This window comes from Tenrec ecaudatus, chromosome 13, assembly GCF_050624435.1.
Source record: "Tenrec ecaudatus isolate mTenEca1 chromosome 13, mTenEca1.hap1, whole genome shotgun sequence".
NCBI classification, from domain to species: Eukaryota; Metazoa; Chordata; class Mammalia; order Afrosoricida; family Tenrecidae; genus Tenrec; species Tenrec ecaudatus.
This window is the reverse complement of record NC_134542.1, coordinates 102,073,948-102,093,438: the sequence shown is the minus strand read 5'-3', so window position 1 is coordinate 102,093,438 and position 19,491 is coordinate 102,073,948. Positions and strand designations below refer to the sequence as shown.

At 40.6% G+C, this 19,491-nt stretch overlaps 1 protein-coding gene and 1 pseudogene across 2 annotated transcripts in view; both read right to left on the bottom strand.

Moving 5' to 3' along the window:
* Window positions 1-19,491, bottom strand: part of CNTNAP5 (contactin associated protein family member 5) — a 1,091,618-nt gene that overhangs the window by 542,607 nt on the left and 529,520 nt on the right. For both annotated transcript variants that reach the window (XM_075529285.1, XM_075529286.1), the window contains exon 6: window positions 15,135-15,319. In XM_075529285.1, the coding sequence (XP_075385400.1) occupies window positions 15,135-15,319 (185 nt within the window). The remainder of the gene's footprint in view (window positions 1-15,134; window positions 15,320-19,491) is intronic.
* On the bottom strand, window positions 10,045-10,896 carry LOC142424740 (tRNA (guanine-N(7)-)-methyltransferase pseudogene; annotated as a pseudogene).

Below are 19,491 nucleotides of genomic sequence, written 5' to 3'. Positions count from 1 at the left end.
AATGAAGTCTCCTGGAATTCCCATTCTTTTCAAGTTTATCCATAGTTTTCTAAGATCAACACAGCTGAATGCCTCGGCACAGCCAATAAAACAAAAGTCAACATCTTTCCGGTATTCTCTGCTTCCAATCAAGATCCATCTGGCATTAGCACTGACATCCCCTGTTCCCTGTCTTTTTCTAAATCTGCCCTGAACCTCTGGCAGCTTCCTGTCCATGTGATCCTTCAGCCATTTTTGGATGATCTTCATTGAAACTCTGCCTGCCTGTGACAGAAGTGATACTGTTTAGAATTTTATCATGCCACCATTCTTTGGACTGGGTCTAAATATGGATGTCTTCCATCAGTTGGCCAATTAGCTGTCTTCCAAATTTCCTATGCCTACACAAGGAGGTAGGAGCTTCCAGTCCTTCACCAACTTGTTGAAACATTTTAACTGGTATTCCACCAAATCCTGAAGCCTTGTTTTTTGTTAATGAATTCAGTATAGCTCCTATTTCTCCCCTTAGCACTAATGCTTCTTGCTTTTATGCTACCTCCTGAAATGATGGAATATCGACTAGTTCATTTTGGAACAATGGTTTTGTGTATTCTTCCCATCTTCCCTCGACACTGCGTGAATCATTCAATATTTTGCCTATGGAATTTTTCTTTTTCTTTTTAAAAATGTTTTGCCTTCCACTTGGGTTCCTGGAATCAGCTCGGTTTCCCTTTTCCCTCCTACCCCTCCCTTCCTGCTCTCCCCTTCCCCCTGGTCCCTTAATAGTTTATAAATAATTATTTTAACTTATCTTACACTGCCCGGCGTCTCCCCTCACCCACCTTCCCATTGCCCATCTCCCAGAGAGGAGGTTATACATAGATCTCCAAGATCAGTTCTCCCTTTCTACACCCCCTTCCCTCCTGGTGTCACCACTCCCACCACTGGTGTTGAGGGGTTCATCCATCCTAGATTCCCTGTGTTTCCAGATCCCTGCTGCACCACTGTGCATCCTCTGGTCTAACCAGGTCCACAAGGCAGAATTGGGGTCATGATAATTGGGAGGGGAGGAAGCGTTCAGGAACTAGAGGAAGGTTTTGAGTTTCATTGTTGCTACACTTAACCCTGAGTGACTCATCTCCTCCCCACTACCCCTCTGGAAGGGATGTCCAGCTGTCTACAGATGGGCATTGGGTCCCCATCACACACTCTCCCTCATTCACGGTGATGTGATTCCCACCCCCCACCCCTGCCTTTGTTGTTTGAGACCTGGTCTCCTCTGCCTTTCATGATCACCCATGTTGGTGTGCTGCTTCCGTGTGGGCTTGGTTGCTTCTGGGCTAGATGGCCGCTTGTTTGCTTTCAAGCCTTTAAGTCCTCAGACGCTTTATCTCTCAATAGCCGGGCACCATCAGCCTTCTTCACCACACTTGCTTACGCACACCTTCATCTTCAGCGTTTATGTGAGGAAGGTAATCACACAATGATTGATTTTGTTCCTTGGTGTCTGCTACATGGTTCATTCAACACCTTGTATTCGCTTAGGCCGTGTGCTTCTTCTCTGTGGGCTTTGTTGCTTCTGAGCTAGATGGCTGCTTGTTTGCCTTCAAGGCTTTAAGACTCCAGATGCTATATCTTTTTGATAGCCGGGCACCATCAGCTTTCTTCACCATGTTTGCTTACACACACGTCTGTCTTCAGTGATCATGTTGGGAAGGTGGGTATCATGCAATGACTGTTTAGCAGGGTGAGGTGCTATTTTATTGGGGGAGTGTGCATGAGGAGGCCCAATGTCCATCTGGTACCCTACTACTGAACCTATAAATAAATGCACATAAGTCTATTTCCCCCATAATCATAAATATATTTACATATGTACTTATCTGTATTTAGGCTTATCTGTATGAACTTTGCCTCCTACTCCTTTCCTCTATTTTCTTTCGCTTTCCTCCCATCCTACTACCATGTTCAGCCTTCATTCTGGTTTCAGTAATTCCTCTCACTTACCTTGCCCTTGGTCACTCCCTAGATGGTTGGGAGGGAACAGGGTACTAATCCACCTGGGGGAGAGTATTGGTTGTGTCCCCACAGAACTGGAACATGCATACAGACCCCACCATGACACACCAAACAAGGAGGGCAATGTAAAGTACAGAGGACTACACAAAGAGGCTGGACCATACTCTGTCTGGCCCAATCCAGAATTAGCCCGACCCCCACATTCAAAGGGAGTACCACAGAAAATGAAAATAGATCGTCTGGAGTGGGAAAGGAACTGACCCACCACGCCACAACCAGAAGGAAGCTGAAACAAAGGAAGGAGAAAGGTCGTAGTGGAGTACACCTGGGCCCACCAAGCCCAGAGTACGATAGCCCAGCTCAAAGGGCTCATCATACAGAGAGGACCATAGAGCTGGCCCCATTGCGAGATGCGACATCCTGCACCAACCCATGGCCCGACACGGGACAGCACCTGAGACACAGTGGGGGAATGTGCGACTGAGCTGACCCCACCACACTGAGGCAAACACTGGGGGCATGCAATGGAGCAGTGGGGGAAGCAGAGCAAAGAGATCCCGAGGGAGTATAAAGGATTTGGGGCCAGGATGTGGCACCACACAAGTTTCATCTGGAAAACACTCCTAAAGGCCAACAAACAGACCTTGAACTACGAGCAATTTTTTTTTGCTATCTTTTTGTTTTGTCTTTTTTTTTGATCTTGTAAATTTTGTATGTTAGTGGTGTTTCTGATTATCAGCATGTCGGTGTTGCTGCTGTTGAAGCCATGTTCATATGTGCCACTTAGGCGTTGTCAAAGTCATCTGCATTTGTATGCACATATTACTATATCAGCAGATCCACCTAGACAAGATAGGCTGGACAAACAATGAGAGAAGAAAATAACGGGACCAATGGTCCTGGAGGGACATGAGAGCATGGGAGGTAGGGGAAGGGAGGAGATGTCGCCCAACACAGGGACAAGGGAACAGAGAGTGGTTCAAAACCAGAGGAGGGAAGGGAGGGGAGGGGAGGGGAGGAATGGTAGGGAGTGACCAAGGGCCTATGGGATTTTTCAATGTTGCATTTTGAGGCTTGATTTTTTTCTTGAATTCTTTCAGTGTCAGAAATGCTAAGCATATTTTCCCATTTGATTTTCTAATTCTAGACCTTTGCAAATATTTTATTATAATGGTTGTCATTTGTTCTCCTCACATGGCTCTTTGAAATGTTTTATTCAGTTCTTTTACTTCATCCTTTCTTCCATTAGCTTTGGCTACTCTACAATTCATAGCAAGTTTAAGAATCTTCTGACAATCACTTTGACCTTTTATTTATTTCCTTTCTTTTATAATGATGATGGTCTTGATGTCCCCCAATGACGCATTGTGTCTCCTGTAATTAGTGTGCAATAAGACACGTATGTTCTGGGGATGTTCTCCAAATTCAGGTGGAGTAGACTCAAGGTCTTACTTAGGGTCCTGTTTACTTGTAATTGACTTCAGCTTTGTCCTGAACTTACATAGGAGCATTTTATGGTCTGTTCATATTGGCCCCTAGTCTGGTTTAAGGTTTAAGCTGCTAATATTGAACTTTTCCATTGTCTAGTCCCACAAATGTAGTCAATTTGACTTATATGTGTTCCATCTAGGGAAGTCTGTGTGTACAGTTGCCTTTTGTGTTGTTGAAAAAGACATTTTCTATGAATAAGTCGCTAGTTTGGCAAAACTCTTAACATGTGATCTCCAGATTAATTTTTATCACCAAAACCATATTTTGCAACTACTGTTCCTTCCTCTTTGTTTCCAATGTTTTCATTCCAATCATCAATAATTATCAATGCATCTTGATTACATATTTTATCAAGTTCTGACTAAAGACATTTTCAGAATTCTTCAATTCCCTCATCACTAGCTTTTACGGGTGCACACCATTTAACTTTGAATAATAGTTGTAATTGGCTGCCCTTGTGTTTGGATAGATACGGTCCTATCACAGATAGCATTGTACTTCAAGATTAATTTTACAAGGTCCTTTGTAACAATCATTGTGATGCAATTCCTTTTGATTGTGTTATTCCCTGTATGGTAAATTATATTATTTCTGATTCAAAATGGCCAATACCAGTCCACTTCAGCTCACTAATACCTGGACTATAGATCTTAATGTAATCCATTTCATTTTTGGCCACTTCAACATTCCTGGATTCATACTTCACACATTCCAAGTCCCGATCACTAGCACATTTTTGGTCTGCTTCTAGCCTTGAGTCATGGCCCATTAGCAAATGAAGACCATACGGCTCCACTCTGATAGGCTTTACCTGATTCATGTCACTATGGTCAACTCCACTCTGAAGAATCAGTTTATCTTCAGTCACATTTCTCCAGGTGCCTTGCAGCCCCAGTGGCCCATCCTGCAGCACTGTCTCCAACAGTGTTCTGCCTCCATTAGTAGGCCTTCAGTGTTTACCAGGATTTAAAAGCTACACATAAGATTTTCAGGGTCTACTTCCTCTGAAGTGTGCAGTTGCCTCTGTCTCCATTGTCTTTTCTTGTCTGGAAGCTTTGCTGAAACCGGTTCCCTTAGGGTGATGCTGTCATCATTTTAAATATCAGTGACACAGTTTCCAGCATCACAGAAGATAAATTGACAGAGAATGGTGATAATGAGCCCTACTACATGACACAGGCATAGAAAGCCCTAGTCAAATTTCCAGACAATGAAACTCAATAAATTTCCCAGGCTCACAATACTTGTTATGTATTGTCACACCTGGACTCAGGTTCTGACAACAGTAGGCATTGAATTTCAAAAACCCCAGACATTGCCTTCATGTTTATTTCTTTAACATATTTTATTTATTTTCCCTTGTAATAAATATTTCTTTCTTTTTCTCCTGAGTATAATAAGTAACAATGGTTGGGGTTTTTTTTAGTGAATTCTTGAAATGGTGATTTTGGAAAATCCTTCAACCTGAAGTTGGTATCAGAAATGAGAATGGTGTTATATGGACTACTTCCTCTAACCTGTGGCTAGACCTCCACTCCTTGCTGTCAGAAATACTGTACAGAGTTGGCAATCTGGAGGATTGTGTTTTTAACCTTAGAATTTGGCTAACTCTAAGTAGGCATCTTTTAATAAATTTGAAATCCATTTGGGTTTTATATGTTCATGCTCTTACTATTTTTCCTATTAAGTAATGTGGTTTAAGAAAGAAAATTAAAATTTTTAAATATCTTGTTTGTTAAGGAAAGTAAAATCAAGAGGAGATGTCATTATACATGTATGTATGTTTTGCTTGTTTCATTTGGGGTCATGTATGTTTTAATATATTTTATTTCCTGGATTCTATATTGTTTATCATAATTAGGAGAACTACCCACACTCTTATATTATGAAAACATCATCTCATTATTTCTTTAAAATTTCTATAAAATTAATTTTGAAGATATATCTATATATACATACTTGTACTCTAAAATACCTAGGAAGTATAAGCTCATCTTTTGTAAATATATTTTGTTTTATCAAATGCTATTTCATAATATATGAAACATTAACATACAAACCACAACTTTTAAACCCACGATGTTTAATAGCGTCTCGACTTATGATAGCTGTATGAAATAGGGTCCCTGGTACTTTTGATAAGAAAAGACTTCTTGAATGAAATGAATGTCAAAGAAGTGGGATCTCAGAAAGTTTCTATAACTATCTCTTTCTTAAAGCCAATCCGTTTTAGCTCAGGAGTGAAGATGAATAGCTACGGTCTCACTGAAGCATTTGGTGAAAGCCATGGGCTAAATGATAGGAAGTGGGATGACATAGCAATGAAAATGGAAGGTTCTTTCTTCTTTCTCCTTCTTTCTTTGTTCTTTAAATCCTCGGTGCTTTCCTTTTAGGTGGACAACAGACAACAGCATCCATCTTGGCAAGGTGTCATGTCATTTGATTAATATTCTCAAGCAAGGTCTACTACTCTTTTCCCAAACATTACATTACCATAAAATGTGAATAAAATTGTAGATTCACTTAATATAACCCGCTCCAATATAAAGTATAATAGGATATGGTTTTAGAGCTGCAGTGCCTGTTCCGTCAATGGGGTACACTCTCCAGATGGCAAGATATCAAACCTCTTCTAATTTCAGGCCATGAGAGATAAATCATTCTCTTGATCAGTCCAAGGCTGATACATAGATGGTAGAAGTCCAATTCACCTGAATCCTATTAAACTTATTACCAATTGTAACACCGACCCTCCCTACCACAGAACTCTCTACTTCTCAGCTGGATTTGTTTATTGATTGCAAACACAGGACTCACAACCCATGCAATTATGGAGTTTATTAGAGAAGCCACAGATTACAATCTAGAATCGGGATCAAATTGGAAGTAACAGGAACAACTCAGAAAACAACTCCATCAAAAAGACACTTTCTTCTCAGTCCCAGCACACCCCACCCACATCCCAGGACAAGCTACTCTGGACCTTCTCTGGACAGGTTCTTCACCAACCTGTTCAGGCAAATGTTACATCCTTTCCGTTAGCCCTGCAAAAATGTACACAAAGGCATCCTTTTTTGGCAGGAATCCTCATGCCTGAAGGTTCTGAGTGCTCTCATTGGATAGCAAGCCCAGTGCATCACCTTGTACCAGTCCCTGGTTCTGCTGCAATTGGATTCCATTATGCTTGACACAACTGCTTGCCATCCTATGTCACCTCAGTGCTGCAACATACTCTATCCTGGCTCTAGGAAGTTCTCAGCACAAGGATGTGGTATTCGGAGGATGTAATTTACTCCTAGCTCCTCTGTGAATACTGATAAAATCCTCCTTCAATTTGTAGAGTTCCATCCCTTTAATTTTAGTGGGATGGCTAAACTATCAAATCCCCTACAAGGGTTAATTCACTTTAGGGGTCACATGATGATGGCTACAAGAGCCATAAAAATGAACTCACCTCACCACACATAATGAAGCCTAAATTGAGTCACCCCTTCATCATCCTTCCATTGTTTCTACCCCGCTCTATGTTTAAAGCAAAATTCAGTCTTTTCTGATATCTACTTTGATGCTTCTTGTCTTTTTAATGACCTTTTGCTTTGTTCATGTGTGGTATTCTTGACGTCCTCCCACAGGGCATCAGGTCTTCTGTCTCTACTGCTCAATGATTCAAATGTTTCCCTCGGATGTTCATATTTTCCAACTACTCTTCTGTCCTCTTTATTTCCAACTTTTGCCTTCCAGTGACAATAATGATGCATGCATCTTTACAAGCTCTGACTAATTTCAGACTGAGGAAGCTGGTAGGACTCGTCCATTCTTCATCACTAGCTTAGTGGTTGGTGTATAAATGTGAATGGTAGCTTAATGAACCGACTTCCTTGTAGGTGTGTAGATGTTTTGCATATGGCATTGCACTTGTTATAAATTGGAGTTTTCTGCTGTTCTCGTTTTGTCAAAGAATATCAAAATACGGTGGATTTTAAGAAGAAACAAATCTGTCTTGGAAGAAGTACATTGAGAATGCTCCTTGGAAGTGAGGATGGCAAAATCTCATCTCATGTTCCTTGGATATAATATCAAGAGATATTAGTCCATGGAAGAAGACACCATACATGGTAAAATAGGATGTTAATAAAAAGGGGGAACACTTCAAAGAAAAAGATTGACACGGTGACTCCAATAATGGGCTCAAATATCACAACCTTTTTGAGGATGTCACAGGACCACGTAGTGTTCCATTCTCTTGCAAATGGGGTAGTGATGAGTTGGACCTGACTCAATGGCACTTAACAACCGCAACTGCTGGTAGACAAGGTGCAGGGGTGCTCACTTGGCTCCATGAAAGGAAACACATCAATAAGCTGATTGTGATTGAGCTAACCATGTTAATCAAAATGATCCTTACATTTAAGTATATGTTTATTTTATTCCTTCTAGTTGTTGCCAGTGTTAGCCACCTGACTCCTCATGACTCCAAGCACAATGGAACTAAATGATGCCTGGTCTGCTGTGGACTACAAGGTTTTTAATTAGCTACTCTTTGGGATAGTTGCTAATGGAACAGCTAATGACATTTGGATCATGCCAGTCTTTCACCTAGAAGCTCCAATAAAGAATTATAGTCTCCGTTATAGAAGTATGCAAGCCCTGACATACAGATAAGGGTACATGAAGTTCCCTAACTAAGAACTGAACTCTTAGCCTCCCACATGGAAAGTGAGAAATGCTGAACCAACATCGTCCCTCATGAAAAATGGGTCTTATATTGAAATAATGCCTCTCATTCAATTCCTTGCCATAGGCATTCTAATTTCGCTTCAATATGACTCTAGTTCAGAATTCTCATGTCTCAGGTTTATCGAACAAGGTGGTGGTCAAAAAGTGATTAGAGCAGAGGGCTCCTGGGCTCAGTACACCATTGTCACCACTCAGCGTTGAGGTGGACTTGTCTAAGGCTAGAAAACTCCCTTTGTTCTGCAGTCTTCTCCAGAACAGCCTGTATTTGACGATATTTTCACAGCAGCACTCTCTGTTTTCGTTCCTATTTCGTAGCGTAAGAAGTCTGGATTCTCTGAATCAGCAGATGCTTTTGAGGAACATTTCAGATGGGTTTCTTGGCCTGGTAGCATCTTTCCCCGCGATGGGGCACTACAGAATTCAAGCACATCCCAAAATAGTCTGTTTTAAGCTCATAAATTGTATGACATCACTAGGTTTCATTTTCTTAAAAAATGACATTCACTATGCTGTCAATCAACCATGATCCCAGCACATAAATCAGCAGACATAGTTCAAAATGTTAAATTAGGGAGTCTGGTGAATTTCAAAACCATCTCCTAAGGTAAAAATACTGGGAGAAGTAATGAGACTTAAGATGATTTTATAGATCCTGTAGTCCTTAAATCCACAGATTGGTGGTATAAATGATTAATGTACTCAGTCAGAGAAGTTGGAGACTAGATCTTACCCGAGACATTTTTAACGGAAGTCACTGTGGTCACTTCATGGCTGAACAGTCAGCCATGAGAACGACTTGGGGCAGAGTTCTGCTGTGACACTCAGGAGGTCAGTGTGCATCACTGCGAGGAGCCCTGGGCTGCAGTGGCTGTGGGTTGGGCTGCAATAAGTATGGTCAGCAGTTCAAAATCATCCACCAACAGCTCTGTGGGAGGGAGAAAGACTGGGCTCTCTACTCCCTTAATCCGTGATAGTCTTGGAAGCTCACAGGGGCTCATTATGAGTCAGCATTGACTAGGCAGCATGGGTGTTTTGTTTGTCTTTGCTTTGAGATAATTTCACCTTCATTGTGTTTTTTTGAATCAGTTAATATTGACAAAGGAGAGCGATGGATAGTCTTAGATTATCAGTTAGCAACAGCTCAAACACATTTATTCAGGAGCTTCCATTTTGTGATCTGAGTAAGAGAATGACAGAAATCTCTTTTAAAATAACTATTAATAGTATGTTAAATTAGAGATAGAATCAAAAGGAAGAGTTCTCTTATAGTTCACCCACCATGTAAATTATATTTTTAAAAGGTCCTAATATTTCAATTATTCATCTTCACCCTTACTGTCTTATTACTTATTCCACTACTAATTAAGATTGTTTCCAAATAGAACTTTCTAAAATCAACCTAGTAATACTTTTCTGATCACCCATTCAAAGTCAAAGCTATACATAAATTTCAGAGTTACTGTTTTGGGTTTTTTTTTTTTGGCCCAGCAGGCAGTTTAGAGGAATAGTATAGCTCCTCGCTCCAGCTAAGGAGAGATCTCAGGAGGTGAGAAGGCTGGGGGGTGGGAGGTGATACAGAACCCACACTGCCGAGATCCCCTCCAGTCCAAGGTCCTTTGACGTTCTCAGTCAGCTTCTTCTGCTTTCTGCCCTCAGTAAAGGGGCACGATGGGAAGGAGCCCGGAGTAATTGTGAAAACGACGGCTCTGCCTTGGCCACTTTCTTTGAGGTTCCCTGCCTCTTAACCCTGGCAGCCTGTGTTGGCAAGGCCCAGGGGGGATCTGATCGTCTTTCTGGCCCCTTGAAGAGGGGGTCAAGCTAGGCAAGACGAGCAGTCAGTGAGCAGGCTGTGTGGGGCTGGTGGGGGGGTGTCACTGCTAGGAGAGTGGGATCCTGTATTCTTCGGAAGATGGCTGGGAAATTCTTCCCTCCATTGCGTAGCACTTTCTTTCCCTCTTCGGTTGAAGTGCCCAGCTGTCCCACAATAGGGTCTTCACTCAGCTCCTCCAGAGGCACACGCTCAAACAGAGGGTGTCCTTCAAAGTGGGTGCACATCCAATCGTGTAGTTCCAGCATGTCAGTTATGGTATATATCAGCCCCCCGATTCTCAGCACGTAGGCATATTCTGCCAGCAGCATGGGACTGGTGATTCACCACTTGTGCTTAGTTCGCTTGAAATGTGGGACCGGGAAGAGGAAGAACATCTTTGACTACTGGCCCTTTTGGAAGAAGTTAGGAAGATGCTTCATGGCATTACTACGCAGACAAGCAATATTCTGGAAGCCACCGCCGGGAGCTGCACGTAGGGCCCGAATCCGGTCTTGCATAGTCTAAAACCTTCACCCGAATTTCCAGGCCCAGAATGAGTGTGTTTGGGAATAGTGGCGACAGCTCCACTAGCAGACCACCGTAGCCACCCTATGTCTGCAAACTCCATTTGGGCCTGCGGCTTTTTCTTTCTTATCCTCTGGGTCATCACGACTCTGGTTTGGAGTTAGTGGAGCAAAGAACTCTGGGTATAGCTCAGACCAGTCCATCTCCTCTGGCTTCACTGGGTCGCGCAGTGTATGGTCCGCCACGGGGTTAGAGTGAGCACGTTGCCGGTAGTATCGCTTCTGAGGCTGCGGGGCCTCTGCTCCAGCCGAGTTCCCACCCTCCACCGCCTCCATGATGTGCAGTTCGGGGCTTCTCCATGGGACCCACGTGGAGGCCTAGGCAGGAGGCGCGTGATAATCCAGAGCTACTGTTTTTAACTCTTTTTGTAACTCATGGTACATACAACTATCACTTTCTATTTTCTACATTTGTGATGTTTTAGAGGTTTTCTTTCACATCTTGCTGTTTCATATATGATACTTGCTGGAGAAATGCTCGTTTGAAACTTTTGTCCCTTTGTGCTTTTGTTCACTAAGATGATACGTTTCAGTACATTTCTGTTTCTGTTTGGGATTAGATCAAATCCAAGTGAATGGTTTTCCATGTCTCATTTGAACTATTTTCTAACCAGAGACTCTTGGGATGTACGTCTACTCGTTATTTATACAAATCATTCGACCTTAGAAAAATTTGAAAGAATTTTAAAACAGTAATAATTTCAATAGCCAAAAATGTATCTAAGATATTTTACAAAAATAAATAATTAGGTAATGAAATAGCTTTAATGATGCTTTTCAAATATTGGGTTATTTCTGAATCACCTGAAAGACTTGCAAAAACCAGTCCTGATTCTATTCAGTAAGTCTTTGTGGAGACTGAGTATTTGCATTTTCAGAACGTCTTCACCAGCGATACTGATTTGATGGCCTCTGAACCACAGTTTGGAAATCACTAGTCTGAAGCATCAAACTGACCATGACATTCTAGTGGATTGTTATACCCTTATTACTCTTTAACATGCTCCAGACGGTTCACCATCATCTAGGCCTTTCCTAACTCTTATGCATTATCTTACACTATGTCTGCGTTTAGTTTTATGTTGATAAATATTTTAAAACTGACTGTCTATGTTAAAAGAATATCTATGCATGTGTTGTGAATATGTAGGTATGTCTATGTATCTGTATCATATGCACACATAAGTGCATAGGCGGTCTTTGTTCGGTCAAGATCCATCTGACATCAGCAATGATATTCCTTGTTCTGCATATTCTTCTGAATGTTGCCTGAATTTCCGGCAGCTCTCTGTGGAGGTATTGCTGCAACATTGTTCCATGATCTTCAGCAAAATGCCACTTGTCTGGGATAACGCTATTGTTTGATAATTTCCACACCCTGTGGCCGCATCTTTCTGGGGAATGGGTACAGTTATGGATATCTTCCAGTTGGCTCTCCAGGTAGCCATCTTCCAAATTTCTTGGCAAAGACTAGTGGGTCCATCCAGTGCTTCCTCAGCTTGTTATTTCACTTTCTACCCAGTCAATCCCTGGAGTCTTGTGTTTGCTAATGCCTGCAGTGTATTTTGGACTTCTTTTAGTATCATTGATTATTGATCATATGCTAGCTCTTGAAATTGTTGAATGTCTACTAGTTGTTTTTTATGTAGTGATCCTGAGTGTTCTTTCAATCATCTGTTGGTACCCCCTGCATCATTCAATGTTTTGCCCATAGAATAGTTTCCCATGAAACCCAAGGTTTTTCCTTCAGGTCTTTGAGCTTGATGATTGATGCTAAGCGTGGGCTGCCATTTTGGTTTTCCAATATTGGGGGCCAGTTAGTTCAGCTGGACCACAGCAATGGCTGCACTTGCTGCTATATTTTAAGTGTCTTCAAACCTGGATTGGGGGTGGGGGTCAGGGGAGCCCATCTTTCTACAACGTATCTGACACCCTTCCATTGCAATACATGAAGCTCTCAGTGTCTGAAAATGTTCTGCTGTAATTTATACGTTTTCAGTGGCTGGTTTCTCAGAAGGGAACCATCTACTCCCTCTGTTTTGTCTGTTTTTAGTCTTTAAGCTCTGCTGAAACCTTGAGTGACTCTGCTGGTATTTGAAATACTAGTGACATAACTTCTAGCATTATAGCAACACGCATGCCATCACAGTATGAAAAACTCTGACAGACAAGTGGTGGGATTATGGCTAGAATGGTCATATTGATTGCCTAAATCTCACCAATAAATGCCCAAATGGCACACCACTGCAGTGTAACACTCAACCTGAACCCAAAGGCACACAATTTCAGCTCTCCTGATTTACTGCCTAAAAGCACCTCATTCCACAAGCCAGCCTCTTGCCTCAGCATCAGGCTTACTTATCTGTGGACCAGGAAATCCACGTCTCTGCCTCGTGCTCCAGTTCCTGATTCTATGGTTGATGCTGCCACTCATCTGGTGTCCAAGCCATCTCCTAGATTAAGGAAGTTCAATGTTCAGGGATCTTGAAGTCCAAAGGCTGCAGTACCCTCCTGCCTCTTATCTCTTGCAGATAGTAACGGTCCCTCATTTCTGTTTCTGAGATGGTTGCCTTTCTATCCACAGGATGACACCCACAAGTAACCCTGTTATGCAGCACTCACAACCGCATCCTATAAGTGTCTTCCCCGACCTTCTCTCCCTCAGGCCCATCAGGAAAGGGTTATCTGGTGGGGTTTACAGATACTATGGCTAGAGGGCCACATTAAATAATCCATTACACTGAGCATGCACACATAAATAAATATCAAATTTTTACTGATGTAAAAATACATAGCATATACTTTATAAATGATAAGTTAATATCCAATGCTCTTAAATGAAAATTGTACATTACAAATGAATCTAACCAAATTCATTTGTTGATTTATGTTGAAATCTACCTGTAGCCCCATATGGTGATAGGCATGTATTCTATTATTTTATTTGGGGTTTTATGTACAATTTTTCTAATGTCAAAGTTTTACTTAGGCTGCAGACCATATATTAAAATGCAAGACTGAAAGTAGACTCGACCTGAAAATCATAGCTTACCAACTCCTGATCTAGACAATCAGCAAAACAAAAAATCAAGCCCTGCTGTGTGGAGATTTCCATCATTTGAGATGTTAACAGTTTGAGAGCAAATAGTTTGATGCTATCAAAGCGATGTCACTAGCCATGGAGGTGGAAAGAGATGAACCGATATAAGCGACTTTAAAATTCTCAACAGCACAGTTAATGTTATAAGATAGTAAAATAATTAGGATTTTACCTAAATGATCATTTAACGTTAGGGTTCTCTGCTGACTTGATGACTAACCTAAAAGTTTGGTTGTTTGAACTTACCCAGATGTGCCACAGAATACCAGCCTTGTCGTCTGTTTCCATAAAGGTTATGCTAAGCAAATCTCAAAACAGTTCTCATGGTAGCACTCGTGGCTGCCATGGGTGGCAATTGACACAATGATAGTGGGGTATTGCTTCTGTTATCTTTTAAATTCAATTGTAAGTTTGTGTGACTTCGTTTTTAAATGCCTTTGCTTATTGGCCAGCTCACAGAATTCACAATTGGCTCTCATGAGTCAGTACACACTTGCTCCAACATACCACTGCTTGCTTATCATTTAAACTCAGAAATACTGAATCATTTGCCACATTATGCCCCATGCCCAGATATGAGCATAAGATGCTACTGGTCTATTATGCCTTTCTTATGGTATTCATACAATAACCCTATCTGGCAAGAGTTGGCACAGCTGGTAGTAGGAGCCCTTTGCTATTTTTTAGGCTGAAGGATTTGGTGACCGTGTTCTGCAGTGACTAATCTCAAACCTGACTCTCTGATAGACTGTGAGCTTGTCTACCATTCAAAGACTCTGCCCCTGCTCTGTCTGAGATTCTATTGCCCACCACAAAGCCTGATATCAAGTGCAGCCCTATCTTGAACCGAATAAATATGATGTCTTCAGTGGACTGACAGTTTTCAGACCTGTGTACAACCTTCCCTTTGTGATGGGGTTCATTTCATTGTCTCTTTTACTAGGGTTTTAAGAAGAAACAGTTGTCCATGGATATGAACCAAAATTTGTATAGCAATAAAGGCAAAAGTTGAGTACCTAGAGTACAGATTGCAAGTGCTGTAGGTGAGTTGATTTTTTAATAAAATGATGCCAGTAATCAAGACACAGGACAAACATTTTTGAAAAAAAATCAGATAGAAAAATCCAGGGAAAGAAAAAATTACCTATTTTAAAAGTGTGAACAATTACCATATCATCTGGAATATTATTACTGACTGTCAAAATTATTATTTCTCCCTCACCCCACTTCCCCAAGTCAAGTCCAAGCTGTTCTCTTTGTTGCTCCACTCTAGGCTGCCAGGACATGGGTGGAGGGTCAAAATCCCCACGTTACAATTTTGCACATGCCCCACATGCCTTTTGAATCTCACTTGTGTTCCCTGATGTGCTACCGGGGTCTATGGGAGTAGAGGGTGGCAGAGAGAGTCACTCACCTCGTAATCAATGTCCAAGGCATCGGCCTCACCCTGGCTGCGGAAGTGCTGGGTGAGCTTGTCCACAGTGAAGTTCACCTGCTTGCCAGCTCTCTCCACCAGGACAGAGTGCCAGTGCTGGTCATCCAGGAGGCTGCCTAGGGTGGCTGAGGGTGGGCTGCTGTTGATCCTCACCTTGCTGTCATCTGTGAAATGGTAAGGAAGACAAAGTGACATTTATGCTTAAGGGTAGGACTGAGGAGCTCCGCAGCAAAGTCGCTCTCCCTGTCCTTCAGGGAATGAACACTTACCTCTAAGGAGGCTAGAAGGAATCTAGACCTTTGAAGGGATTAACTGGTTTTTGTAAAAACTCTAGAATGAAACTCTAGGAAAAGTGATATAGATGACCTCTCCAGGTATAAAATTACACATGAGCAGGGCATGAACTATTAATTAACAGCAGTAGCTAGACCTGAATATTTTCCACATGATCCTTATTACTTATTGAGGATGTCACCTTTCAGGAAAGATACATGTTTTTTAGTTTGAGTAGCTCTTGGGTGGACAAAGCAGATCTTGAGTTGTATAATTGAAGATTAGTTAAGCTTTGGATGGATAAAGGGAAAAGAGTAGTCCCATCGAGTTAGTTAAGGCAAAGGTGAGGAAGTAACCATGATTCCTGCTACTTGGAAAGGCTTCATTGTGGAAAGAACACTAGCAGGGATTTATACAATGCACTTTTAATCCTCTAAGAAAAGGAAAACAAAAACATTCTACAAATAAGGCAATTGAGACCCAATTAAGTTAAACACACATGCACAAGGTCATCCAGCTAGTAAGAGCTAAATGAAAGATTCTAACCTGACTTTGTATGACCCCTTCCCTCTGACCATCTACGGTTCTTATTCAGCGTGGCATTTTTCATAGATGCTGAGTAATCAGTCTAAAATGAATTTGGAAGACTCACTTTTGGAAAATTTTGGACATTTATCTGGATGGATACGTCCCCCACCCCAAATAAAACCTATTGGTGCCCAATCCCCTTGCACCCATTTCTGATTTTAAGGGAGTCATTGACTGGAATTTCCATCAACAGAGTTTCTTTGTTTTTGTTTTTCTGAAGAACTTGTCTAAACAAAATGAACATTCAATGCAACCAATTATCACTTACATATAATCTTCAAATTTCAAAACTGTTTTATGTGTGCAGTCTCATTAATAAAAATGTTGAGTGTCAACCAGAGTTCCAATTCAAGAGAGAAGATGGAACAGATAGAGAGTAAATAACTCTACAACCATTAGGAGAAAAACAACAAGAAAGGAAATCCAGATTTCCAGCAATCTTGGAAAACAACTCAATAGCTAAGCAAGCACCCACATCCCGAAGACAATAAGAGCAGGCCAAAAACGACAAGGAAAAGGAACGCACGCAGCACCCAGTGCTCTCTCCTAGGCAGCCCACCCACCACAGTCTTCCTCACACACCTGCGTCAGTCCCAGACACCACCAGCACTCACTCATACACAGCCATCAGTAGGATAATTTACTTCTCAGTTGAATTATTACAATGATTGTAAAAATGGGCTCAGACACACCAACAATCCTGAGAAGGGTGCTGGGCACGACAGTGCTGGGTATCTTTTCTTAGTGCAAGTGTGAAACAAACAGGAAGAAACACAAACATCCACATGGAACCAGTGTTAAATGGGAGTAACCACTATTCAATAAATTGGGAGAATTCTAAAGAGAGTTTAGAAAAGCACCATGACATATAGTAATCAAACTCTAAATCAAGGGCACAAAGAGAATCCTGAGAGCCGCTAGGAAAAAAGCAGAGGGGTCAACTACAAAGGAAAACCACTCAGAAAAGCCTCAGATGTTTTTTCCAGCAGAAACCAAGCAGACAAGAAGAAAATGGGATGGCAAAACCCTGCAAGAAAAAAACACACACAAAAAACCCTGCCAAACAAAAATATTATATCCAGTGAAATCAATCCTCAAATATGAGGGAGAAATTAGGGCATTTCCAGAAAAGTAGAAATTAAAGGGATGTATAAAAAACAAGAGCAGAATTACTGAAAAATACTAATGGGAACACTGTGGACGGATAATCAATAACAACAGAAGAGAAACTTGAGTTCAATATACAAGACAACACCTCCCGGAAATCAATACACACTCAAAAGAGTGGTTAAAAAGCACAGAAATATAGGAAGAACCAAGGAACCAATAACACTGGAAAAAACACCACAGCAAAATGAAAGCATCAGATCCACAGGTATCAATTACTTTGCTAAATTTTAAATGGATGAAATGCATTACTTAAGGGACTGAGGGTAGAAGACAGGATAAGAAAGCAAGACCTATTAATATGCTGCCTACATGAAACCTTAAACGCAAAATAAAAAAGAGACTAAAAAGCAAAGGATAGAAATATATATATATCAAGTTTATGGCTATAAAAAAAGCAGGAGTGGTAATATTAATCTCTGATAAAATAGAATTGCAGGTAAAATCCATCACGAAAGCCAAAGAAGGGCATAATATAATGATTTAAGGAACAAGAGAAAGGAATCTATGACATAGTAAACATACAGCCAATAAAAGACTCTTGCAATAGATAATCAAACACTTAGAGCTGAAGAGATAGTCAATACAATAATAGTATTAGACTTCACTATACCACTCTCAAAAGAGAATAGATCAAAGAGAAACTCCATAAAGACACAAAAGAACTAATCAACAAAGTGAACCAATTCAATGTCTCAGACATAGAGAGCACTCCACCCAACAGCAACATAGCTTACATTCTTTTTGAAGGAACATGGGCCATTCTCTAGGGAAGAGCACATGCTAGATCACCAAGCCAACCTGTTGTTTGAGGCCAGCATGTTGGTTTGGACCCGTAGTGACTCCACATAAGATAGAACGCAACGCTGCACGGTCCTGCCCCATCCTTACAATTGTTGCAATGCCTGTGCCCATTGCTGCAGCCATGGTGGCAATCCATCCCATTGAAAGATTTAAGGCATTTATACATACTAAGATTTTACAGTCTATTTTCTCAGATCACAATGCTATGAAATTAGAAATCAACAGTAGAAAGGGCCGTAATAAACACTCAAATGCATGCAAACTGAACAAGACCTTGCTTAAACAAAAAACAAAAACAGCAGCAGCACAATTACTACTCAGTAAGTGATGACATCAGGAATTAAGAGGAAAAAAACCCTTGGCATAAATGAGAATGCAAACAAACATACCAAAACCTTTGGGACATAGCAAAAGAAATACTCAGAGGAAAATGCAATAAACACACATGACAAAATAAGAGCTAACCAAAGTCAACACCTTAACCTAGTAATAAGCAGAACAAAACCAACAAAACAAATCTTCAATTGTCAGAAGAAAAGTAATCATAAATATTGGAGCAGAAATAATGAATTAGAAAACAGAAAAATAATAGAAAAATTGAACAAGAAAGTAGGTTGATATTTTGAAAGGTTAAAAAAATTGACAAACCACTTGCCAACAACAAAGGAAAAGATACAAACATCAAAAATGAGTTGAAAAATTGAAATCACTAGAAATCTAAATGAAATAAAAATACCACTATGAAAACTATCCTCCAACAAATTGGAATATTGCTATGAAAGGCTCTACTCCAACAGATTGAAAAAGCTCCATGCGATAGACACATTTCTATCGGTAATTCTACCCAAATTACCGATAACACAGATCAATACAAGAAAACCTCAGCAGACTCAGAACAACAACAACAAAAGACCCCATAATTAAAACATTTAAAACAACAACCAAAATCCAGGTCAGATGGCTTCACCAGGAAATTCTATCAAGCATTCAGAAAAAAAAACTAAGTCCAATTCTGCAGAAGTTCTTGCAGAATCTAGAAGGGACAGCAAACTTTGAACACATTGTACGAAGCAAGCATAATCCCGATAACCATCCCACACTAGAGACGACAGAACCTCTGAACATAGATCCAAAGATTCTCAGCAAAACCCTGGCCAGTTGCACAGTGATGGTGGAATATTAGAATTTTTTAAAAATCAATGAAACAAAAAAACCAAATACTTTTGGAATTAATTTAATCAGAGAAACAAAAGGCTTGAACAAAGAAAACTACAGAACAGTACTATGAAGAAACCAGAAAAGTTCTACATAAATCAAATAATCTATTTTCATAAACAAAAATACTTCATATTGTAAAAATAGCAATTCTACACAAAACAAGATGTCTAAATATAATGCACTTATGATTCAGATCCCAGCATCATTCTTCAAAGAAATAGAACTAATTACTAACTCTATGTGGAAAGAGCAAAGAACTTTTTTAAGAGTTTTATTTACATATAAT